Source organism: Lepidochelys kempii, chromosome 3 (assembly GCF_965140265.1).
Source record: "Lepidochelys kempii isolate rLepKem1 chromosome 3, rLepKem1.hap2, whole genome shotgun sequence".
NCBI lineage: Eukaryota > Metazoa > Chordata > Testudines > Cheloniidae > Lepidochelys > Lepidochelys kempii.
In genome coordinates this window covers 185,702,106-185,728,626 of record NC_133258.1, presented here as the reverse complement: position 1 = coordinate 185,728,626, position 26,521 = coordinate 185,702,106, and the positions used below count along the sequence as shown (strand labels likewise).

Sequence of the window (26,521 nt, the reverse complement as noted above, 5' to 3'; positions counted from 1 at the left end):
CTTCACACAACACTCAGTCAACGTGTGGAACTTCTTGCCTGAGGAGGTTGTGAAGGCTAGGACTATAACAGGGTTTAAAAGAGAACTAGATAAATTCATGGAGGTTAAGTCCATTAACGGCTATTAGCTGGGATGGGTAAGGAATGATGTCCCTAGCCTCTGTTTGTCAGAGAGTGGAGATGGAAGGCGAGGGGTGGGGGGAATCACTTGATCATTACCTGTTAGGTTCACTCCCTCTGGGGCACCTGTCATTGGCCACTGTCGGTAGACAGGATACTGGACTGGATGGACCTTTGGTCTGACCCAGTATGTCCATTCTTATCTTCTTATCAAGATTCCAGGCCACCATTAATGGCCCACACTTTGCATAGTTACAATAGAACTTCAGAGTAATACTTCATATTTTTAGCATCAGGTACAAGAATGATACATTTATACAAATGTGATGAACACACTCAGTATATTATAAGCTTTGTAATGATACCTTACAAGAGACCTTTTGCATAAAGCATATTCCAGTTACATAATATTCACATTCCAAGCATATTTTCATAAAGCATATGGAGTGCAATGTTACAAATGGCTATTGAATTTTATATTTTTGTGCATTTTGAGGCAGACTATTTTAAAGGGTTCATGTTAATTTTTAAGGAGCGTGATATGGACAGAAAAAAAATCGAGGAACTCATGGAGGAAAATATGACTCTAGAAATGGCTCAGAAACAAAGCATGGATGAATCATTACATCTTGGCTGGGAACTTGAACAGATTAACAGAACTACTGAGCTTTCTGAAGGTAAATGAATACTTGCCACTAGTTTAAATAGAAATTTGGAATAGCATAGTTAAACAGGGTATCAGAGTAATACTATGAAATAATTTTGAAAATACTGATGTTTGAAGTGACCTATTTACATGCATAGTTATTTCTACAGTCATACGTATAAGGTGAAATCATCTTCAGTAGAGCTATACAGGTTTACACCAGCTGACAATTTGACCCAATTTGTTTAATTTAGAAAACAGCATGAAAATAACTAAAAGACCTTTATTTATATAATGATTTTTGTGACATGCTGAAGAAAAATATACCATTAATATAGAAATTTCCATCTTCTTTGGAATCAACTGGCTAAAACAGGCATCTGTTAATGATGATAGTTCCACTTGGAATGGCCTCTGCACTTTCCCACTTGTAAAATTAAAGCCCCTGTGCTGTGCACCTCTGGAATCTCCCTCATCTAGTGCAGGATTCTGAGGCTGTAAAGGGGAGTGGCCGAAACATGGGCATAGTTTGACTTCTGTATTTGGGGGCGGGGGACAGCTCCAGTCAGGCCAATGGGGCTGCACATGATGAGGGAAATTCTGCGCCTGTCCAAGGCTGGAATTTTGCGGGCAACGCTCTCCCCCCCAAACTACGTCCCTGGGCCCAAACCATCCTTCAATTCTTTGTGGATCTCTGAAGGTGCAGTGAACTCAGTGTGTGTGAAATGTCCTAGATGCTTCTCTTGTCATTTTTTCTTTTGCCCTGTTTGGGTTATTTTTATTTTAGTTAGATTGTAGTTAGTCAACTTTTCTTTATTTAAGAAAGAAGAAATGGTTCCTGTCCAGCACAGGCATCATCTAGTCCCATACAGAACTGGAGGGTTGGCATAAACCTGCTGATGGTTCTGGACAGGTGTGAGGTCTGCTGATCTGTCTCACCCACAGCCTGCAGGGATCATCATCTGAAGCTCTAGAACGGGGTCAGCGACTTTCAGCATGCTGCCCATCAGGGTAATCCGCTGGTGGGCCATGAGACATTTTGTTTACGTTGACCGTCTGCAGGCACAGTCCCACGCAGTTCCCAGTGGCCGCAGTTACCGGCCAGTGGGAGCTGGAGGAAGCAGCACTACCCTGATGGGCTGCATGCCAAAGGTCACTGACTCCTGCTCTAGAACGTCCTATTGTGGGAATCTCTGCAGGCAAAATCATCAGAAACGCCCAAATTTCCAGGCTGGGATTCCAAGCAGGGCACAGCACAGCCTTCATAAGCTCCAAAATCCTCCCACTCTGGTTTTCCTAAGCTACCTTCAACATCATTGGCAGTGCCTGCTAATTGGCAGAGGAAGTGAAGTCCCAGATTGTTTCCTGAGTGCTGAGACACCCTCAGCACCTAAACATTTTGAAAAATCTTTTCCTGGGCATTATATAGAGAGACCTTATGTATCTTCTGGGTCTCAGTCAGTGTCTCAGTACTTCTTGATACTAACGTTGGCTAAGACTGTTGAATCTGGTTTCAGTGTACTGACTTTGAAACCAGCCAAGACTCAAAAGGCCAGTCTTTCTACTCCCACTCCCAAGACACCTAATGTTGTAGGCACTGGTGTTGATGCTTCAGATCTGAGAACAAGCCAAAAAGAGCTTTACCTGAATCTTGCTTCAATATCATCTGCTGGTACCAAATCCCTAGATATGCAGGGTTTTCCTGTTTGTATGCAATTACCTGGACAAGGAGTGGAGAAAGCATATTGAGAGGAGCTACCTGGTTTCAACAGAGCAGAGCTATCAAAAGAATTTATATACAGTGATTCTTGGGACCATATTACCTGAGCACTGGACATATTTGATTTTCCCAGTGCCATATTGCCCACATTCTAGTCCCAGTACATATTCTACTTCAAGGTTGGAAAGAATTATGAGCTTTCACCCTTTGTCTGAACCGTCACCAGATCCAGTGAAAAAGTTTGGTCTGACACTTGAGAGCGGTTTGAGAGGGGTTTGGTTGTTTCAGATAACTTGCAAGTCATGGATTCATAACTGAGAGCAGACACAAATTAAATGTATAGCTATGTGGGGACATTTCTTTCCCACACTATGGGTGAAAATTGCTAACTATCAGGCACTGTGAGCACTATATCAAGGGACGTACTTCTGACCTTTAGTAACAGCCCTTTAGGAACAACAGAGGGTTGGTGACCGATCTGCTGGATTCCAAAGAGGATTTTCCTGATTACCAACCAACCAGAAGTTATCCCTGAGATACTTTTCCTTCTGACTATAGTACTGTCCTCAAACTGCAAGCCCGACAACCATTTGGGGAGCAAAACCAAAATATTCTCAGGGGTAAAGCATATCTGTCTCCAGACTTTGGTTCAGAGCTACATGGGCGTCTTGTCCCAGTCCTTGGAACTTTGTATAAACAATGAACAAGCTGTACCCTTTGGAACCCTAACCTTAGCCCAGGAAGCTCTACTGACTTAAATTGTAACCCAAGCCCCAGGAGACCTACTCTTTGCAACTAAAACCCTAGACTAGAGAGCCCTGCTGACCCAGACCCTAACCCAAACCTAACCGTAGGCAGGGGAGACCTGCTGACTCTAATCCTAACTGTAGGCCAATGAGCTCTACTTTTTGTAACCCTAGGCCGAGGATCCCTATTGAACCAGCCCCTTAGACTGGAGGGCCATATAGTTTGTAACCCTAACCCTGAATTGGGGAGTCCTACCCTTTTAAAATCTAACCATAGACCACTACTGACTCCAATCCCAACTGTTGGCCAGGAAGCCTACAGCTCGAACCCTAATCATGGGCTGGTGATAGGGCTGACCTTAGGCCAAATGATGCCCCCCCCCCCCCCCGTCTATTTGTTAAACTTTTGAATACCTTATTTTTATTGCATTTTAGCCCATTTCACAAATTTGATACATGATTTTCATACATGATTTATCACTGTCATATAAGATGATAAATTTGCATGCTAGGATCTGTAAATCTGCATTTATACATGCCATATATAAGCAAATTCATTCTTCTTTGAGTGATGTCTCCGTGGGTGCTCTACTTCACGTGTCAATGCGACCTGGCACTGTTGATCGGAGATTTTCAATAGTAGTGTCCATCTGGTTTGCGCTTGTGCAGTGGTCGCCTTGCAGTACTGTTGGCACCCCTTCTAGCGCATGTGACCAAACCCCCTCAGTTCCTTCTCAACCATCCTCAGGGACAGAGAGACAAAGCTCTGTAATGGTGTTGACAACAAACCTAGAAAAGGAATTAGAAATAGTATTATTTAGAAATAGTTAAGTTTCAGTTAGTAGTTAATTATAGTTTCAACAAAACTCCACACACCCTTTAGTTTCTTTTCTCTGATAAAAGTTACCTCAGCGAGGAACCTTAACAACAGGCCTGGTTCTCCAGGCTTTAAGACATGCAACTCTTGTAGGGATTCTATGCCCATTTTGGGATTCACTATGTGTCACTCATACCACAAAACTGCACTTACTGCAGCAACGTCAAGGCTAGAGCCAGGTGTGATAGAGATCTCCACCTGAAACCTTTCCTCATGGAAAAGTCTCTCCAGCCAGCCTCTGACCCCGAATAACAGGACCCCTCGACTGGGGACTCTCGAGGCATGTCATCACTGGAGGTGGGAAAGACTCCTTTCTCTAAGAAAATGAGGAAAAAAGCAATGTTGTCCCCACAAAGAGAGAACCGTTAAAATGAAAACTGTCTCCTGCACAGTTGCTATCCTCAGTGCCACCCATGCTGAGAGTGAGCACCTTTGAGGTACTGGGAACCTCTGGCCCCACCCACTCTGGGGCCTCTTCTGTCAAGGGTAAGGAGAGAAGAGGCAAACACAAGCCACTCTCCTCCTCTAGGGCACTGAAAATGCTGGTGAAAGTGACGGCATCGCAGGCATCTCCAATAACTAAGCCAATACCACCAACAGTATCGGCACTGACCAAGAGATCTAAAATGGCACCATCAGCACCAGTTAAACCACTGCACACACAAACGGCACTGACCATGGCAACATCAAAATCGTCAGGACCCATGAACGCTGCACCAAAATCCTTGGCACCTTGTTGGTTTACACAACATACCGACATGACGATGTCCTCCACTCGAGGCTCTCCATTATTCAGCATGGACAGCTCTCTGGTGCAGACAGCACAGGAGCAACCAAATTTTCCCATTGCCCCACCTTTTTCAGGCGAGGAGGACAGTGACAAGGAAGAGGGCATCTTCTCATCATGCCATTCCTCGCCCACTGGCACAGGACCATTGCTGGGACCCATCAGATCCAGGGACCACATGCCTGAGATATGCAACCATGAAAGGAAAACCCATGGATGTGCCTACCCATACCTTTCACAATGCAATGGCCAAAATAGGACCCATGGGCGACCTACAGGGCACACTGTCTCAGACCTCCCACTCCTCAGAGACATATACGCCCCATAACGGCCTCCTTACAGGAGGTCTCGGAGGCCCCTGAGGAAATGGGAGAGGAAAGAGACGAAGACACGGAACAGCACATTTTGCCTGCCCACAATTCACCTTCATCACTGGATGAGGCAGCAATGCTACTGCCCCCCACTGCAGTAGACGATTTCAAACAATTTCAGGAGTTATTCCGCCAAGTAGCACAAAGCCAGAACATCCCTTTCAAGGAGGTGATGGAAAACCAACACAGACTCCTTGAAATTTTACACGCGGCCTCCACGTCGAAGATAGCTCTACCCTACCAATGATGCGTTGATGGAACCGGCAGTCACAGTCTCACGAACACCAGCAACTGTTCCCCAATGTGTAAGAGAATTGACTGAAAATACTTCATACCAACAAAGGGGATGGACTTCCTTTTTTTGCACCCCCAGCCCAACTCCCTACTGGTGGAAGTGGCAAATGAACAAGGGAAACAGCTACAGAATAGGTTGTCTGCTCTAGATAAAGACTAGAAGAGACTAGACCTATTCGGCCGTAAGGTCTATTGTTCTGCAACCTTACAGTTCCTCACTACCAACTATGCTGCCCTCCTGCTGAAATATAATTATAACAAAATGAACGAATTCCTCAATGACATCCCTGAGGAAAAACTAGAACAATTCAAGGCCATTATTAGCAAGGGACAGTTTGTTGCCAGAACAGTGCTGCATGCATCCATTGATGTGGCAGACATGGCCACATGAATGACAGCCAGGGCAGTAGTCAAGCGCAGAGCATCATGTCATCCGGGATCCCAAAAGACCTCCAAGGGAAGATAGAGGACCTACCATTCAATAGAGAAAAACTGTATTCTGCCAGAATGGATGAAGTTCGTCACTCCATGAAGGACTCACTGGCGACTCTCCTCACTCTAGGCGTTTATACACCCACAAGAATGCAGAGACGCCGAACTCAGCAGTAGCAGTCTGCAACATCTCAAACAATGCCAGCCAAGCCACAATTTTGAAACATTCGTCAAGGGTCTGAAAGATCTCCCCTGTCAAACAGTGCCAACTACAGAAATTACCCACATTTTTGGTCACCGCCTATGCCCTTTTTATTACACCTGGGCACCCATTACCACGGACCAATGGGTACTAGAGATAATAAGGTAGGGTTGCTCCATCGCACTCGTTCCACCCCACCTGCCCAGTCTTCCTCTCCGCCTCTCTTCAGGGACCCTTCTCATAAGTACTGCCTACAACAAGAAATAAATCATCTTCTACAGTTAGGTGCCATGGAACATGTTCTATCACAACACAAGGGGAAGGGTTTCTATTTCCACTACTACTTAATCCAGAAGAAAAATTGAGAATGGAGGCCTATGTTCCCTTCCCTGTAAGCTGTGCAGTTGGACGGCCGCCCAGGAGAGATTCAAGTGCCGCGCAGCTGATTAGCAGAGTGCTCACATCCAGCAGTGTGTGTTCAGGTGCCCCTCCCCCTGCTGCTTTGCTGCCATGTTACTCCATCCTGCAGGTGCTCCCGGGACCCTTCTACTGGCTGTGTAGAGCCAGGGGGTTAGGGGGTGCTTATGTCAGGGTGTCACCCTTCCACTGACCCATACCTCATCTCTGCAGAGCAGGGCAGAGGGGACAGCCTGGATCAAGACTCGGAACTGCTGCAGTCTGAGGTCTGAATACTCCAGCTTCTGGGTGATGAGTGAGTGCCTTTCTGAAAGAGACAGCACACTGTCTCTGAGACTTCCCCAGCAGCCAGCTCACACAGTCTCTATCTCTCTGCCCCCTCCACACTCCCCCCCCCACTCTCCCCTGCCCATGTACCTCATCTCCTCAGATATGGGGCAGGGGAGACAGAGCTGAGAGTCAGGACAGAGCAGGAGAGCTTTCAGTGAGTGACTTAAAGAGACAGCACACAACGTCTTTTAGAAACGTCCCCAGCAGCCAGCGCACACACTGTCTGTGTGTGTGTGTCTCTGTCTGTCTCTCTCTCTCTTTCTCACACACACACACACACACTCTGTGTCACACTCACCTCCCAACACATATTTGTATTATTGTTGCTGTTACTTCTTGGTACTTCCTACAATGCACATATATTATCTGTAATTTTATTCTTTCAAAGTGTGTTATTTTAGTGTTTTGATTGGTCTATGCATTTCATAATTTTTATTTCTCTTACATTTAAATTTAATTCTTTGAGTAGTGAGTTCTAAAATGCCTAACCTGTCCTGGCTGGAGTAATTATTCCTATAGTAACTTTTTAAAAATATATATTATATCTAGGTTTTTTGTTTCTACTGGTGGCGCACATCCGCACATACCTTGGTGCACATAACATTTATTCTGCATATGGATGGAAAAAGTTAGAGGGAACATTGATGTAGACCCATTTTAGATCTCAGAAAACTCAACAAGTTCATACGAACCAAAGATTCAAGATGGTCACACTGGCCTCAATAATACCAGCACTGTAAAGGGGGGACTGGTTCTCAGCCCTCGACGTTCCATATCACCGTACATCCCGCACACAGGAGGTTCCTAAGTTTCATAGTGGGAAGTGACCCCTTTGAGTAAAAAGTTCTACCATTTAGACTGTCGACCACTCTGAGAGTATTCTCCAAAACCCTTGCGGTAGTAATGGCACATCTGCGCAGGCAAGGGATCATAATATTCCCATATCTAGACAATTGTCTACTGAAGGGTTCCACCCAAGTAGAAACAATAGACATCAGTCAAAGGACTACCATCCTTTTTTGGAGCCTAGGGTTATGAATAAGTGAACAAAAATCAACCTCAGTCCCAGTACAACAATTGGACTTCATTGGCACACACCTGGACTTCATAGAGCCCAGACCATCACTCCCAGTGACCAGATTCCTGACACTGACCAACCTCATATTGGTAGTCACAAACAGCCTGCGGGTATCAGCACGCACCTGCCTATGCTTACTAGGTTACACGGCTGCCACCACTTTTGTAGAAAGGTATGCTCGACTACTTATGTGTTGCCTAGAAGGCTGGCTGAGTGCGGTATACATACCAAATGAGCACAGCCTGAATAAAAGTCTAACAGTGACAATGAATGTCCAACAATCATTACAGTGGTGGACACAACCAGAGAATGTGTGCACGTGGGTCCCTTTGCAACAGGACCCGCCATCTGTACTGATCACAACAGATGTCTCGCTGATTGGTTGGGGTGCCTATGTGAACCACCACACCATCTAGGGGACGTGGTCTCCTATGGAGACACAGTTACGCATCAACCTCCTCAAACTACACGCAGTTCGCAATACATATGCTCACTTCCTTCCACTGATAAAGAACAAAACAAATATCAAATGACCAAAATGAGTAATGACCAAAAACATTGCATGAATGTTCTACATAAATTGGCAAGGGGGAGCCTGCTCCTGTTGCCTATGCATTGAGACTGTGGAACTGGTGCATAACCCACAACTTCAGTATCACCACCTCGTATATAACCGGTCACCAAAACATGACAGCGGACACACTAAGCAGACATTTTTCCCAGGACCACCAATGGGAACTGTACAACAATGTTACAACCCATATTCCAATTATGGGGGTTCCCCCTCATCGACCTGTTCATGACATCACAGAACCAAAAGTGTCCACATTTTTGCTCATGAGCAAGACTGGGGCACCAATCTTTAGGGGACACTTTCCGAATCAGATGAGATGCTCCTCTTCTTTATGCATTCCCGCAGATACAGATGATCTCATGAGTAACACACAGGATATGGGCAGACAAAGCCAAGGTCAAGCTAATAGTCCCAACGTAACCCAGACAGACCTTGTATCCTTACCTGATGTGCATGGCGACATGCACTCCATGATCTCTCCCACTCAGGTTGGACCTGTTATCACAGGACAACGGCCAGATTCTCCATCTGAATCTGGAGACACTTCACTTGAAGGTGTGGCTCCTCCATGGCTCCATCACGATGAGTTAACCTGTTCAGAACAGGTTAAATACATATTACTAAACAGCAAGAGACTAATCACAAATACTACTTACCTCCAAAAATGGAAAAGATTCTCCTTATGGTGTCAGAACAAACGAAAAACTGCAGTCACGGCACCACTTCCATTGGTGTTAGACTACATACTGGAATTAAAAAATCCAGGACTTTCAACAAGTCCATTAAAGTGCATCTTGCAGCCATTACCCCACCTTCCATCACAAAATCGACAGAATGTTAATATTTGCATACCCAATTACTAAAAGCTTTTTCACAGGGATACAGAATGTTTATCCAGAAATATGCGTCCCAACTCCAGCATGAGACTTAAACCTGGTCCTCAGAGGCCTCACCAGATCTCTGTTTGAACCATTAGCTACCTGCTCCCTACTTTACCTGTCTATGAAGTTAGCATTCTTAGTCACAATCACATCTGCACGACGAGAAAGCAAATTAGGAGCTCTCATGGTGTACCCTCCATACCCCATATTTTTTAAGGATAGGGTCACATTGAGAGCACACCCAAATTCATGCCCAAAGTATCTCAGCATTTCATCTCAACCAGCCGATCCACCTGCCTACATTCTATCCCAGACCTCATGGAAACACACAAGAGGCTATTCTGCATACCTTGGACTATCAGATGCACAATTGCATTCTACTTAGAACTAAGCTTTTTCGAATCTCTCCAAGGCTTTTTGTGTCCATTACAGAGCGTTCCAAAGGCTCTGCTATATCCACACAGAGACTATCAAAATGACTATCTACTTGCATGCATTTATGTTATCAACAAAACAAAACGGACCCCCCCTGCCATCAGGGATCAAAACTGATTTGACAAGATATATGATTACCTCAATACCTTCTTGAACAATGTACCCATTATAGACATATGTAGAGCGGCCACCTGGGCCTCAGAACACACACTCACAAACCAGTATGCAATAACTCAAAGCTCAGGCTTAGATGTGATGCTAGGACTAACGGTACTAGCCTCATCTATACATAAAACTCCGAAGACCCTTCCGTCCTGAGCGGGGCACTGCTCTACAATCACGTGGAACACGACAGGGACATCGCTCAAAGACGAAGAGAAGGTTACTCACCCTGTGCAGTAACTGAGGTTCTTCAAGATGTGTGTCCCTGTGGGTGCTCCACTACCCACCCTCCTTCCCTCGACTTTGGAGTTTTCAGTAAGGACTCTACGGTAGAGAAGGAACTGAAGGGGTTGGGTCACGTGCTAGAAAAGGCATCAACAGCGCTGCAAGATGACCGCTGCGTACATATGACCCAGACAGAAACTGTTACCAAGAATCTCCGATTAATGGCGCCCAGATGCACTGACACCTTTAAGTGGAGCACCCACAGGGACATACATCTTGAAGAACCTCAGTTACTGCACAGATTGAGTAACTTTCTCTTTTATCTTAGCTTATAAAAACTTTAATTTTAAGAATAACTGAAATGTACTAACATCAAGAAATTGAACTATGCACCAAAATTGGGTAGACAAGTCTTAAAACACAAGTACAGTTTCACAATTACACAATAAAACAAAGGTTCACAATATCGCGTCTGGGCTCTCATTTCGTTCTCATATCTCACTGGCTGACCAGTGATACCCTGTCCCTTATATACCCATAAGGGCATGGCTGACAACATTCTAAGAGGTTCAAGGAAAATGTAGTTCTCAGAAAGTCTGGAAAGTTCCATGAGATTCTACAAAGGTTCAGAACATTCTAGGAGGTTAGTGAAAAATGAATGCACATACAGAATACCTGAAACATTTTACTTCAAACATTCTATTTTCCCTTTTGTCGCTAACAACAACCTTAACCTAAGGCCAGGAGGACCTACCCTTTGCAGCCCTAACCCTGGAGTGGGGAGCCCTACTGATCCTACATCTAGGCTGGGGAGCCCTGCTGACCCCAACCCTAATCCTAAATCCTGAGAGATCTACTGACCACAATCCTAACCCTTTAGGGAGCCCTAAAGAACCCAACCTTAATCCTAGGCCTGCGAACTCTACCCTTTCTAATCCTAAACCCTGGCTAGGGAGCCCATTTGATCCCAAGTTTAATCCTAGGTGAAGGAGTCCTATCCTTTGTAAACCTAGCTCTAGTCCAGGGAACCCAACTGACCCCAACTCTTACCCTAGCCGATAGGCATTATCACATTACCCAACTGACCCCTACTCTTACCCTAGGTGATAGGCATTATCAGGACAGGATTGTATTTCTAACAGTCCAATAGCACCTTATTTCAGTGTGACTAGTTTGGAATGTAAGGATGTGACTGTTCGCTTCCCAGCTTATGGCTGCCTCTGCTACTTAGGCAAAGGCCTTAGCCTAAGAACAGGGCCTCAGACTGTCACAGTAAGAGAAGGCCCTTACACCAGCAGACAGTGATTTTGATCCTCTCTTTTATACCTCTATAACTAGCTAAATGATAAACATATACCTAAATTCTTAAAGTATAGGCCTTTGCAGACAGGCCTGAATATCTATATCCTAACACCTCACATTCCAAACTAGTCACACTGAAATAAGGCAATCTGGGGCTGTTAGAAAGGTGATCTGATCTATCATCTCCAGAGAAAGGGAAGAGCCTAGAGGATGTAAAAGGAAGCTTAGTTTGATAGTTTTCTGTTCGGTAAGAACTCACTTATCAATAGACACAGCTGGGAAACCCTTATGTCTTTATAGATATAGTTGTGAAATCCACACTTCTGTATTGTTTTGTCATTATAGTTCCCACTTTGCTATTGTTTGTTTGCATGGTCTCTATCTGGTTCTGTGATTGTTTCTGTCTGCTGTATAATTAATTTTGCTGGGTGTAAACTAATTAAGGTGGTGGGGTATAATTGATTAATCATGTTACAATGTGTTAGGATTGGTTAGTTAAATTTCAGTAAAATGATTGGTTAAGATATGGCTAAGCAGAACTCAAGTTTTACTGTATAGTCTGCAGTCAATCAGGAAGTAAGGGGGTGGGGAATGGGAACAGGGAATGGGGGTTTGGGAAATTGGAATCATGTTTTGCTAAGGGGGGGGAATGGGAAGAAGGACACAGGTAAGGCTCTGTGGTGTCAGAGCTGGGAAGGGGGACACTAAGGAAGGAAACTGGAATTATGCTTGCTAGAAGTTCACCCCAGAAAACATCGAATTGTTTGCACCTTTGGACTTCGGGTATTGTTGCTCTCTGTTCATGCGAGAAGGACCAGGGAAGTAAGTGAGTGAAGGAATAAGCCCCCTGACACCGAGTATGATAATCTTGTTTATATCTTTGTATTGTGAATTACAAATATGTGTGATATATCTGTATTTCAAACTTTGTGCTGTGTTTCTGGGTGATACCCCCAGACAGATTGGCATCAGCATTATCCAGCCTGCTTGATGGCCTATCAAAGGCAATCAGCTATACAATTAACCCATTGAGAGATGGCAGGGGCTACAACCTATGAGTTAGCAAGACATGTAGGGGCATGCTTGTGGACAGAGAACTCTAAAGGCTTTTCTATGCCATGTGCTGTAAATTTGTGTTTGGGTCAAAGGGAGTACGAGCCACATGGCAAAAGAATATAAAAGGCTGCTGCATCTTCCCCAGTTTGGTCTTCAGTTTTGCTTCCAACCTCTGGAAATTGGGGTTCTCTACAAACAGTTCAAAACAAACTGAAGCATTGAACAAAGGACTGAATGACCCATCCAAGCTATGGATGTGCTCCAGAGGGACTTTCAAACCAGCAAACTCAATACTATTGCTAAGAACCTGAAATATGGACTTTGAAGTCTTAAGTATGTATCTGACTCCTTTGACAATATAACAACTCTCTCTTTGGTTTTTCTTTTCTTTTATAATAAACCTTTAGTTTTAGATACTGAAGGATTGGCTGGCAGTATGATATTTGGGGTAAGATCCAAACTAATATTGATCTGGTAAAGTGGCTGGCCCTTTGTGGATCAGAAGGCCATTTTGTATAGTGAGCAGAGTTTTTAAATAACTTCTCACTGTACTGGACCGTCGTGCTGATTGAGGAGCACAATTAGCCTTCTACTTGGACACGACTTAACCCTTCTGGAAGTTGCCATGATTGTTCCTCTCCACCACCAAATAATCCCGAGGCAGTGCTATATTTAAACAATACTTCTGTAAATGGATCTCACAGTCTATATGTTTATCTTACGAACTCCACAATAGACAACCTCCTACCTCAATCAGAACATATTCCATGTGATCGTTATCTCCCCGATTGCTTTCTTAATCATGTCTCCATTGATGACATTTGTAAGACTGCCACATGGGCATTGACAGACACTTTAACCCAGCACTATGCTGTTATGCACAATGCCATAACAGACACTCTCCTTGGACATGCTGTCCTATCCTCAGCAGTACATGTCGCTCCAAAACCCCAGCCTTCCTACTATGGGCACTACTTTATTGTCATCTACAGAGGAGCACTCAAAGGGATATCACTCAAAGAATAGAGAGTTACTCTCCCTGTGCAGTAACTGAGGTTCTTTGAGATGTGTGTCCCTATGGGTGCTCCACTACCTGCCCTCCTCCCCTCTGCTTTGGAGCTGAAAATATACACTCTGCATCAGAGAAGGAACTGGGGGTGGTCGGACAGCACAGCACTATGTACACGTTCCGCATACAGTGTAAGAGAGGGGAGGTGTGCATGTGTGGTCCGACAGGCACCGCTGGTGAAGATCTCCGAGCCCAGGTGCAGGTGGCACGGTTGCACCTACAGAGGAGTACCCATAGGGAGACACATCTCGAAGAGCCTTACTTACTGCAGAGGGTAACTAACCCTCTCTTTTCACCCTTTTTGGTACTGGCTTCCTTCCTTCCTAAACTGTGTCAGGGAGATCTCAGGCACTGGTGCTGGTTCACGGAACTGTTGTTGAGAACACTGTATCAAAGCATACCCAGCTAGATTGAAGGCAGCATCTATAGGATGTCTTTGCACAATGTTCCTCATACAGTTTTGCAGAGCTGCTACCTGAAGTTCTCTGTATGTGCTTCAAGCAGATGTTTCCCTAGCTGAGCTCTGATTTGGAAAAGTGAAATTGCAATAATTTGTAATGCTTTCTTGAGCTGGCATCCAAAGCTGATATTTATTTTGGTAGTTCTTCTTTGAATGCTTATTCATGTCCATTCCACGTTAGGTTCATGTTCACAGTCATTGATTTTTCCCTCAGTGATATCCATTGGGCCTGCTCTAGCACCCTCTGTTGCCGCGCACTCATCTGCTGGTATAAAGGGCCTGGCCAACTCCGCACCTTCTCAGTTCTTTCTTACTGTCCATGATGGTTGCTAGAACAGCTCCTCTTGCTTTAGCAAACTCTTACTCAGTGGTTTTAGTTTAGTCCTTTTCCCTGGTTTTTCTATCCCAGTTCTTTATTTTCTCAGTTTGGACTGTTGTAGATTAGTCATATATAGTTAGTTGGCACTTCTCGCCCTGTTAGCAGATTTTCGTCCACTCCCGGTGCCAGGGCATGCCTCAGTCCCCAGGTTTCAAGCCCTCTGCTTTCTGCAGCAAGCCCATGCCTGTAAGTGACCTTTACTCTTCTCTGAACAAATGGTTGTGAAGCTTCACAGCCTGAAGGATTCTAGAGTCACTCTTAGTCCCTGGGTCTATATGCACCAGCACCTTCAAGGAAACACTTCAGGCCTCAACAACCGGTCTGCTTCTTGGCTTCAGCACTGCACCAGGACCTGTTTGAGAAGCAAATTGGGTTATAAATGAAGACATCTGCCCCCACCCTCTTCAGCCTTGCTACCGGTCTCTCAAAGATACTGGGGAGGCCCCAAGCAGAACTTTTGAGGAGGTGCCCAAAGACATTATACTAGTTTCTGAACTGGATCCTGCCCTCATTTTGTTTTCAAACTCTCTTTTCCGCTTCAGCCTGGACTGCTGGATACTGAGTACAGTGGAGGAAGGTTACACTCTCCAGTTTATTTCTGTCTCTCCCTCCCACCCCACTTCCTCATCCCTCTTCAGGGACCCTTCTCATGAGCAGCTTTTACCCCAGGAGGCTGTGGAGAAGGTACCTCAGAGCTTGAGAGGGAAAGGGTTTTACTCCCGTTATTTCATAATCCTGAAGGCCAAATGGGGGTCTCAGACCCATCCATGACCTGCATTTCCTCAACAGTTATCTCAAGAAACTCTGGAGTGGCACACATATGTGCTAGTATAAGGGCCGTCACTGGCTCCCCCCTCGCTTAGTTCCTTCTTACCGCTGGTGATGGTGCTGGAACATCTCCTTGCTTCGCAAGCTTTTCTTTCTGTCTCTACTGTGCCTAGTAGTGAATTTGTTGTGTATAGTATAGTTTTAAAGTATATAGTATAGTTTAGTACAGTTTTATAAAGTATATAGTATAGTTTTAAAGTTGTATAGTTAATAGTTCCCTTAGTGTTAAGTTAGAAATAGTCGCAGGCAGGACTCAGTCTAGGAATGGGACATGCCCTGGGCCCCAGGCTTCAAACCTTGTGACTGTTGCAAAAAACCCATGGCTGTCAGTTATCCCCATAGAAGCGGCCTAAAGTGTTTAGGGGAAACCCATGTGAGTGACAAGTGTCGCATTTGCAAGAGCTTCAGTCCATGGATCAAAAAAGACCGGGACATTCATCTCCGAGTGCTCCTTATGGACTCCACCAGCCTCGGAACTGATGAGATCGGACTCTGCTCCAACCACTGTGGCCTCAGTGCAGAGCGTGCCACCAGCACTGACCTCTGACCAGCACTGATCCCCATCCCCGGTACCGGCTAAAAAGCAGAGGAAGGCTGGGAGGGGGCATTCTCCTACATCCTGTAAAGGGAAGGAGAGAGTAGGAGGAGAGCAAAGACCCACTCAGTGCAGCCTTTCCCCTCTGGATGGTGGCCAGGATCCAACGCCTGCTGAGCTGTCAAGCCCAATTCATGACCCGCCTTCCACCCCAGGAAGCAGTAGAGGCACTGTGCCATCCATGGCGGAGGCCTTTCAGGCTGCTCATGGCACCGTTCTGAAGGGTTGAGACGCCAGTCCCCGGAGCCCCTTCACCAGTTGCCGGATTGCCAGTACAGTTCACCGTGGGCATGTCAATGGTCTCCAACACATCGGTCTTGTCATTCCCACTCCCAATCTACAGAGCGGAATCACTCTCTTAAGTGTGAGGTGTCGATCACCAGGATACCGTCACTGATCCTCCAAACACCGCCACCGATCACTGGGTTGCGGCAACCAGCACCATCGCCCCCATACAGGTCCTCAATGGAGGTCTGCACCCAGAGCCAACAGGATTGGGGTAGACAGGCTAGCCTTGGTACCGTCCTGGTCCTCCAGTCAAGTCTCTCCCTCCTCGGGCTCGGACAGTGAGGAGGAGTCCCTTCCCGCAGGCCAAGACCACCCACTGGAGGCACCGGTATTCCCCTCTGGGCCACCAGTGGCAGCATGGCCCCAGGGCCAGTGACCGGCTCATTGGCAACTATGGAACTCCTGGGGATTTCCCCACCCATTGCAGGAGCATAGGTTGGCCTTGGGGACTTCTGAAATATAGTCAGTGACAGTCTCCCACCCGCCCCCCAGTGAGGCAATAACGGGGTCCTCTCAGTCGGTTCCCCAGTATGATGCAAGAGCCCACCAGGACTCATGGGGCTGGAAGCCGAGGAGCTGGCAGAGCCCTCAGACTCCCTGTTCAGTGTGCTAAGTGAAGCAAGGTGGCATTGCCAGTGCACAAGGGAGTGGTGAAAATGACTAAGGCCCTGTGCCAGACACCCTCCTCCCTGCCCCCCATCTCCAAGTGGGTGGAAAGAAAATACTACGTCCCCAGTAAGAGGTACTGACTATCTTTATACCCACCCTGCCCCAAGCTCACTGGTTGTGTTGGCAGCTAATGAGTGTGATAGGCAGGGCCAACTGGGAACAACACCTAAGAACAAGGAGGCAAAGAGGCTCGATCTCTTTGGTAGAAAAAATTATTCTACATCCAGCCTCCAGCTGAGAGTGGCCAACCGTCAGGCCTTACTTGGCTGTTATGATTTTAATATTTGGCATTCCATGGCCAAGTTTACAGATTCACTGCCAGAGGAGCCCAGGAAGGAATTCCTGGATATCCTCAATGAGGGCACAGTTGTGGCCAGGGCAGCGCTCCAAGTGGCCTCAGATGCAGCAGACTCTGCAGCCTGGGTCATGGCTTCAGCCATTTCTATGAGGTAGATGTCCTGGTTGCAGTCATTGGGCCTATCGATGGAGCTTCAACAATCCATCCAAGACCTCCCATTCGATGGCCTGGCATTGTTTTTGGAGCAAACAGACCGTAAATTACATGGCCTGAAAGACTTTAGGGCTACCTTACACTCCCTGGGCCTTTACATGCCAGGACCGCTGAGGAAGCGGTTTAAGCGACAACAGCCCCACCAGTTTGGGAGCCAACCTTGGTCAGAGCCCTTCCACAAGAAGGGCAAGGACTATAAGTGCCAGCAAGGCCATCAGCCAGCACCTTCAGCTCACTTGAGCTCCCCCCATAACTAATCAGGTAACAAGCAGGCATTTTGAGGGTGTGCTTGAGAGCAACCTTCCAGTCTGTGTCCTGGATCCTGCTCCCATGTTGTTTTCCAACTATCTGTCCCCATTCCTCCCTGCCTGGGCTTCTGTAACATCGGTCCAATGGGTCCTCAGTACAGAAGCAGGGGGATATACCTTCCAGTTTATTTCTATCCACCCCTCCCACCCTCCGTCCCCGTCCCTCTTCAGGGATACTTCTCACGAGCATCTGCTCGCTCAAATGCAGGGCCTTCTGTGGGTGGGAGCCATGGAGGAAGTCCCTCTGCACTTGAGGGGGAAAGCATTTTATTCACACTATTTTTTTATCCCAAAAGCCAAGGGCGGCCTACGCCCCATCCTCGACCTGCGAAACATCAACAAGTATCTCAAGAAGTTGAAGTTCCACATGGTCTCCTTGGCTTCCATCATTCCTTCCCTGGATCCAGGAGACTGGTATGCTGCCCTCGATCTGAAAGATGCTCACTTTCACATATCAATATTTCACTGACACAGACTGTTCCTACATTTCGTAGTTGGGACCACCCAATGCCAATTTGCAGTGCTCCCTTTTGGCCTAGCAACAGCAACAGTGGTGTTTACAAAATACATATCAGTAGTGGTGGCCTACCTCAGATGTCGGGGTATCCAGATTTACCAGTACCTTGATGATTGACTCATCAACGGCCGGTCCAGGTCCAGCACAGCGTCGAGATGTTGCAAGCCATTTGTTAAGCTCTGGGCCTGTTGATAAACAAACAAAAATCAATGTTGATCCAGGTCCAATGGATGGAGTTTATCGGAGTGGTACTTGACTCTCTCTGAGACAGAGCATTCCTGCCAGAGGCCACGTTCAGGGCAAAGTCAGATCTGATTGCCAGCATCACTGCCCATCTGCTCACCACTGCCAGGGTCTGTCTTACACTATTGGGGCACATGGCAGCATGCATGTACGTAGTCTGACATGCAAGACTCAGGCTGCATGCCCTCCAGATGTGGCTGGTGTCGATCTACTCCCTAGACAGACATCACCTAGACAGGGTCATCACGATCCCTCCGTGGGTGCTTACCTCTCTTCAGTGGTGGTCTGACCCAATTCTGGTGTTGGAAGGTGTGCCGTTCACAAGCCCGCAACCCATGGTCTCCCTGATTTCAGGTGCATCCAACCTTGGTTGGGGAGCGCATCTCGGTACACTGAGGACTCAAGGGTTGTGGTCTCAAAAGGAGCTCACATTGCATATAAACATCAGGGAGCTCAGAGCCATCTGTCTGGTTTGAAGTGTCTTCCTTCTCCAACCCTCCGGCTGAGTGGTGAAAGACAGACAACACGGCCTCAGTGTTCTATGTCAACAGGCGGGGGAAGCTTGATCATCAGCTCTGTGCTGGGAGTTCTGCATCCAGCATGCAACCTACCTGGAAGCCTCGCACCTCCCCAACATCCAGAACACGGTGATGGATCACCTCAGCAGGTCCTTCTTCTCTCACTACGAGTGGTCCCTTTGCTTGCAGGTTGTCCGAATACTCTTCCAGAAGTGGTGTGCTCCCTGAGTGGACCTGTACCAGACAGAACAGAAACTGTCATCAGTTTTGTGCTCTCCAAGGTCTCGGCAGAGGCTCACTATCCGATGCCTTTCTCCTGTCTTGCTCAGGGACCTGATGTACGCCTGCCCACCAATTCCGCTCATCAGCAGTCCTCTCAAAAATCAAGAGGGACAAGGCATGGGTCATTATGATTGCCTGAGCATGGCTTCGCCAGCATTGGTTTGGCATGCTCATGGACCTGGCTGTTGCAGCCCCATGGCCACTTGCCAGCCACCCGGACCTAGTCTTGCAGGATCACGGTCGACTTCTGCACCCGAACCTCACCTCTCTCCACCTCACAGCTTGGATGCTGCATGGCTGAATCCAGAGGAACAATTCTGTTCTAGTCAGGTACAGCAGGTTCTCTTGGAGAGCAGAAAGTCCTCCACCAGAGCAACTTACCTGGCAAAGTGGAAGTGTTCCTTCTCCTGGGCATTGGAGTGGAATATCTCCCCAACCCAGTTGTCTCTGCAGTTCATCCTGGATTACCTGCTTCACTTTAAAGCACCGGGGTCTCACCTTCTCTTCGATCATGGTGCACCTGGCTGCCATATCGGCCTTCCATCCTCGTACCCAGGATAGATTGGTCTTCTCGCATGAGACGTTGATCAGGTTCTTGAAGGGCCTTAAAAGACTCTTTCAACTGGTTCGGGACCCAGTTCCCCATTGGGACCTCAACCTGGTCCTCTCCAGGCTCACGGATCCACCCTTTGAGCCTATGGCTTCTTGTTCCATTTCCCACTTGTTGTAGCTATTACCTTGGCGAGATGTGTCTCTGAAATTAAAGCCCTCACTTCAGAGTCCCCGTACACAGTATTTTACAAGGACAAAGTCCAACTGCAGCCCCATCCAGTCTTGCTGCCAAAGGTGGTGTCGCACTTCCATATCAACCAGAATATCTTATAAAGAAAAGGAGTACTTGTGGCACCTTAGAGACTAACCAATTTATTTGACCATAAGCTTTCATGAGCTACAGCTCACTTCGTCAGATGCATTCAGTGGAAAATACATTTTATACACAGAGATTTATATACACACAGAACATGAAAAAATGGGTGTTATCATACACACTGTAAGGAGAGTGATCACTTAAGATGAGCTATTACCAGCAGGAGAGCGGGGGGGGGGGAGAAGAAAACCTGTTGTAGTGATATCAGAGGCTCATTCACCTGCACATCTACCAATGTGATATATGCCATCATGTGCCAGCAATGCCCCTCTGCCATGTACATTGGTCAAACTGGACAGTCTCTACGTAAAAGAATAATAGGACACAAATCAGATGTCAAGAATTATAACATTCATAAACCAGTTGGAGAACACTTCAATCTCTCTGGTCACTCAATTACAGACCTAAAAGTCGCAATATTACAACAAAAAGACTTCAAAAACAGACTCCAATGATAGACTGCTGAATTGGAATTAATTTGCAAACTGGATACAATTAACTTAGGCTTGAATAGAGACTGGGAGTGGATGGGTCATTACACAAAGTAAAACTATTTCCCCATGCTTGTTTCCCCCCCCCACACACACACACACACACCACTGTTCCTCAGACATTCCTGTTAACTGCTGGAAATGGCCCACCTTGATTATCACTACAAAAGTTCCCCCCCCCCGGCTCTCCTGCTGGTAATAGCTCATCCTAAGTGATCACTCTCCTTACAGTGTGTATGATAACACCCATTTTTTCATGTTCTGTGTGTATATAAATCTCCTCACTGTATTTTCCACTGAATGCATCCGATGAAGTGAGCTGTAGCTCACGAAAGCTTATGCTCAGATAAATTTGTTAGTCTCTAAGGTGCCACAAGTACTCCTTTTCTTTTTGCGAATACAGACTAACATGGCTGCTACTCTTGAAACCTGTCAGAATATCTTATATATGGCAAATATAGTGCCCGTTTTTTAAAAGGGAAGAAGGAGAATCTGGGGAACTACAGACCGGTCAACCTCACCTCAGTCCCTGGAAAAATAATGGAGCAGGTCCTCAAGGAATCCATTTTGAAGCACTTGGAGGAGAGGAAGGTGATCAGGAACAGTCATCATGGATTCACCAAGGGCAAATGTCATAAATATAAAGGGAAGGGTAACCACCTTTCTGTACACAGTGCTATAAAATCCCTCCTGGCCAGAGGCAAAATCCTTTCACCTGTAAAGGGTTAAGAAGCTAAGGTCACCTCGCTGGCACCTGACCCAAAATGACCAATGAGGGGACAAGATACTTTCAAATCTGGAAGGGGGGGGGGAGTTTTTTGTCTGTCTGTCTGTGTGATACCTTTGCTGGGAACAGATCAAGGATGCAAGCCTTCCAACTCCTGTAAAGTTAGTAAGTAATCTAGCGAGAAAATGCATTAGATTTTCTTTTGTTTTTTTGACTTGTGAAATTCGCTGTGCTGGAGGGAATGTGTATTCCTGTTTTTGTGTCTTTTTGTAACTTAAGATTTTGCCTAGAGGGTTTCTCTATGTTTTGAATCTGATTACCCTGTAAAGTATTTACCATCCTGATTTTACAGACGTGATTCTTTTACCTTTTCTTTAAATAAAATTCTTCTTTTAAGAACCTGATTGCTTTTTCATTGTTCTTAAGATCCAAGGGTTTGGGTCTGTGTTCACCTGTACCAATTGGTGAGGATATTATTATCAAGCCTTCCCCAGGAAAGGGGGTGTAGGGCTTGGGGGGATATTTTGGGGAAAGACATCTCCAAGTGGTCTCTTTCCCTGTTCTTCGTTTAAATCGCTTGGTGGTGGCAGCGTATCAGGTTTTTAACCTAAGCTGGTTCCCAAGGCAAGAAAGAAATCTGTGCCTTGGAGAAGTTTTAACCTAAGCTGGTAAGAATAAGCTTATGGGGGTCTTTCATGCAGGTCCCCACATCTGTACCCTAGAGTTCAGAGTGGGGAAAGTACCCTTGACAGAGCAAGTCATGCATGACCAACTGGATTGCCTTCTATGGTGAGATAACTGGCTCTGTGGATATCGGGAAAGCAGTAGATGTGATATACCTTGACTTCAGCAAAGCTTTTGATACTGTCTCCCACAGTATTCCTGCCAGGAAGTTAAAGAAGTATGGATTGGATGAATGGACTATACGGTGGATAGAAAACTGGCTAGATCGTTGGGCTCAGTGGGTAGTGATCAACTGCTTGATTTATAGTTGGCTGCTGGTATCAAACAGTGTGTCCCAGGGGTCACTCCTGGGGCTGGTTTTGTTCAACATATTAATTAATGATCTGGATGATGGGATGGATTGCACCCTCAGCAAGTTCGCGGTTGACACTAAGCTGGAGGGAGAGGTAGATATGCTGGAGGGTAGGAATGGGTCCAGAGTGACCTAGACAAATTAGAGGATTGGGCCAAAAGAAATCTGATGAGGTTCAACAAGAACAAGTGCAGAGTCCTTCACTGAGGACAGAAGAATCCCATGCACTGCTACAGGCTGGCTAAGTGGCGTTCTGCAGAAAAGGACCTGGGGATTACAGTGGACAAGAAGCTGGATATGAGTCAACAGTGTGCCCTTGTCGCCAAGAAGGCTAACGGCATATTGAGCTGCATTAGTAGGAGAATTGCCAGCAGATCGAGGGAAGTGATTTTTTCCCCTCTCTTTGGCACTGGTGAGGCCAGATCTGAAGTATTGCGTCCAATTTTGGGTCCCTCGCTACAGAAATGATGAGGACAAATTGGAGAGAGTCCAGCGGAGGGCAATGACAATGATTAGGGGGCTGGGGCACATGACTTACGAGGAAAGGCTGAGGGAACAGGGCTTATTTAGTCTGCAAAAGAGATGAGTGACTGGGGATTTGATAGCAGCCTTCAACTACCTGAAGGGGGGTTTCAAAGAGGATGAAGCTCGGCTGTTCTCAGATGGCAGAACAAGGAGTAATGGTCTCAAGTTGCAGTGGGGGAGGTCTAGGTTGGATATTAGGAAAAGCTATTTCACTAGGAGGGTGGTAAAGCACTGGAATGAGTTACCTAGGGAGGTGGTGGAATCTCTATCATTAGCAGTTTTTAAGGCCTGGCTTGACAAAGCCTTGGCTGGGATAATTTAGTTGGTGTTGGTCCTGCTTTGAGCAGGGGGTTGGACTAGATGACCTCCTGAGGTCTCTTCCAGCTCTAATCTTCTGTGATTTTATATCTTCCTCCCAGTGTTCTCTCCAAAGCCTCACACAATCATTGAGGAGAGGTGGCTACACACTCTAGATGTCAGGCACACCCTGGCATTCTACCTGGAGTGCACCAAGCCCTTCCGCATGTCGACCAAGCTCTTTATTGCAGTAGCTAACAGGATGAAGGGTTTTCTGGTGTCCTCGGGGGATTTGGAATTGGATCATAAATAGCATCCATACTTGTTACGAGTTGGAGCAGGCTGTGCTTCCACCAATAATGAAGGCTAATTTGACTGGACTCTGTCGTCTTCAGCTGCCTTCCTGGTGCACGTTCCTATCCAGGACATCTGCAGGGCCAGGACATGGTCTTCGGTACACACATTCACAACACATTATGCCACCACTCATCAAGCCAGAGATGACACTGGATTTGGCAGAGCTGTGTTGCAATCAACATGTCCATGAACTCCTACTTGCCTCCCATGGTACTGCTTGGGAGTCACTTACAATGGAATGGACATGAGCAAGCACTTGAAGAAGAAAAGATGGTTACCTTTTGTAACAGTTGTTTTGCAAGATGTGTTGCTCATGTCCATTCCAGGACCCACCCACCTTCCCCTGTGTTGGAGTTCCGGCAAGAAGGAACTGAGGGATGGGGGAGCAGGCGGTGCCCGTTATACTGGGGCATACGGGCGCCATTCCAGAGGGCACCAGAGTTGGTCCCCTATGGCTAACACTGCGTGAAAAACTTCCACCACCAGTGCATGTGGCAAGCGCACACATCTACAATGGAATGGACATGAACAACACATCTTGAAGAACAACAGTTACAAAAAGTAACCATCTTTTATTCTTATAGTCCTAGCATGGCCACACCAGCACTGGTTTGGCACGTTATTGGACCTATTGTGACCCCGATGCCATTCCCTCCCCCTCATACCTGATCTGGCAAAATCACCGCTGATTCTCCACCCAAACCTCAAGGCCCTCCACCTGACCGCGCAGAAGCTCCATGGTTAAATGCAGTGAAGCAAGTCCACCAGGTATTGCTATGCAGTAGGAAACCATCTACTAGAGCGATTTACCTTGCCAAGTAGAAACGTTTCTCCATGTGGTCGTCCCAGTGAGGCCTCTCACCTGGTAGGTCACCTTTCCAGTCCATGCTGGAGTATCTGCTTCATCTGAAACAGCAGGGCCTAGCCATTTCATTGATTAAGGTACACCTAGTGGCCATTTCCACCTTCCACCCTTTGGTGGATGGAAGGTTGTTTTTTTCCTCACAAAATGTCTATTCACTTCCTCAAGGGCTTAGAGGGACTATACCCTCAGATTCGTGAACCCGTTCCACCATGGGACCTGAACCTGGTCCTGTTAAGACTCTCAGGCCCTCTCTATGAGCCGCTGGCATCATGCCCCTTGTTGTACATCTTCTGGAAGGTCACCTTCCTGGTAGCAATTACCTTGGCCAGGAGAGTCTGAGATATCAGGGTCCTTACATCAGAACCCCCTTATACAGTGTTCTTTAAGGACAAGGTACAACTTCCCCACCCCGCGTTCCTCCCGAAGATGGTTTCGCAGTTCCATAGCCTCATTACTGTCTTCTTGCAAGTATTCTTCCCAAAACTGCTCACGAATAGGGAGGAGCAGCGTTTCCACATGCTGGATGTTAGGCAGGCCGTGGCTTTCTATAGAGAAAGGACCAAACCGTTCTGCAAGTCTACGCAGCTCTTTGTGACAATAGCAGACGACAAAAAGCCTGCCAATTTTGGTCCAAAGAATTTCATCATGGATCACTTCCTGCATTTGCACATTCTGTGAGGAGGTGTGTGCCCTGCCTCCTGCTCTCTTGACCACCCACTCGACAAGAGCTCAAGTGTTCTCAGCAGCGTTTCTGGCCCAGGTCCCAATCTAGGATATTTGTAGAGCAGTGACTTGATCATCGGTGCATACTTTTTCATACCATTACACCGTTACCCGGAAGGCTACAGATGATGTCAGGTTTGATAGAGCAGTCTTGCATTCCATATGTCTAGGAACTCCGAGCCCATCTCCTAAGGTACTGCTTGGGCGTCACCTAACATGGGATGAACATGAGCAAACACTCAAAGAAAAAACAGTTACTGACATTTCTGTAACTGTTGTTCTTTGAGATGTGTTGCTCATGTCCATTCCACAATTCACCCTTCTGCCCCTTGGTCAGAGATAGCCAGCAAGAAAGAACTGAGAGGAGCTGGCCGGCCTGACAGATACCACTGAGGGGGAAATCTTCAGCAACTGTGCATGTGGCACGTGCACACCTAAAGTGGAATGGACATGAGGAACACATCTCAAAGAACAACAGTTACAGAAAGGTTAGTAATCATTTTTTTTCAGTCCTCCTTCATCCACAATTTCGTAGGTGTTCTTAGGTGGGGGGGAGAGATGTGTGAGTGGCCCCAACAAACAATGCTGACTAGAAGATTTTGGAGGATCGTGGTGCAGGCCTTTTTATCCCAGAAGTCTAAAAATGCACAGGCTCACCTCAAAGTTCTTCAGTTAATGATAAGTAAGCTCCATTTCTTTTAAATCTTACAGTGCCACGAAAGTCACTTGGCCATGAAGTGAATGAATTGACATCAAGTAGATTGCTTAAGCTGGAAATGGAAAATCAGAGTTTGCTGAAGACGGTGGAAGAGCTACAAAATATAATGGGTTCTCTAGAAGGCTGTAATTCAAAGATTCTAAAAATGGAAAAAGAAAACCAAAGACTTAGCAAAAAGGTAACCCTCAATATGTGCATGTATAATATGATCAAATAGACTATAAAAGGTGTGGTATGTCAGGTTTTATCAGCATGAGTTTGGGATGGATGCATTACTCACATGTGCTAAAGTGTTTTGTGTGTGTGTGTGTGTGTGTGTGTGTGAGTGAGAGAGAGAGAGAGAGATTAGTCTTTTCATAATTAAGACTAAATCAGGCTTTCCATTCTGAATCTGATTTTGCCCCCTTTGCTACAATCTCTCTCTCTCTCAAAAAAAAAGTTGTTTGTATTTAAGATTTTGCATCTGTGGTCTTTAGCCAAAGTGGAATTTTGATGAAACTGTTGCAGTGAATCTGACATGTGTGGAACTTAAC

At 46.3% G+C, this 26,521-nt stretch overlaps 1 protein-coding gene across 9 annotated transcripts in view; it reads left to right on the top strand.

Annotated features, from left to right (window-relative positions):
* CCDC88A (coiled-coil domain containing 88A) overlaps window positions 1-26,521 on the top strand; it is a 359,900-nt gene that overhangs the window by 226,192 nt on the left and 107,187 nt on the right. For all 9 annotated transcript variants that reach the window (XM_073339323.1, XM_073339320.1, XM_073339322.1 and 6 more), the window contains 2 exons: window positions 652-796; window positions 25,982-26,166. In XM_073339323.1, coding sequence (XP_073195424.1) covers window positions 652-796; window positions 25,982-26,166 — 330 coding nt within the window. The remainder of the gene's footprint in view (window positions 1-651; window positions 797-25,981; window positions 26,167-26,521) is intronic.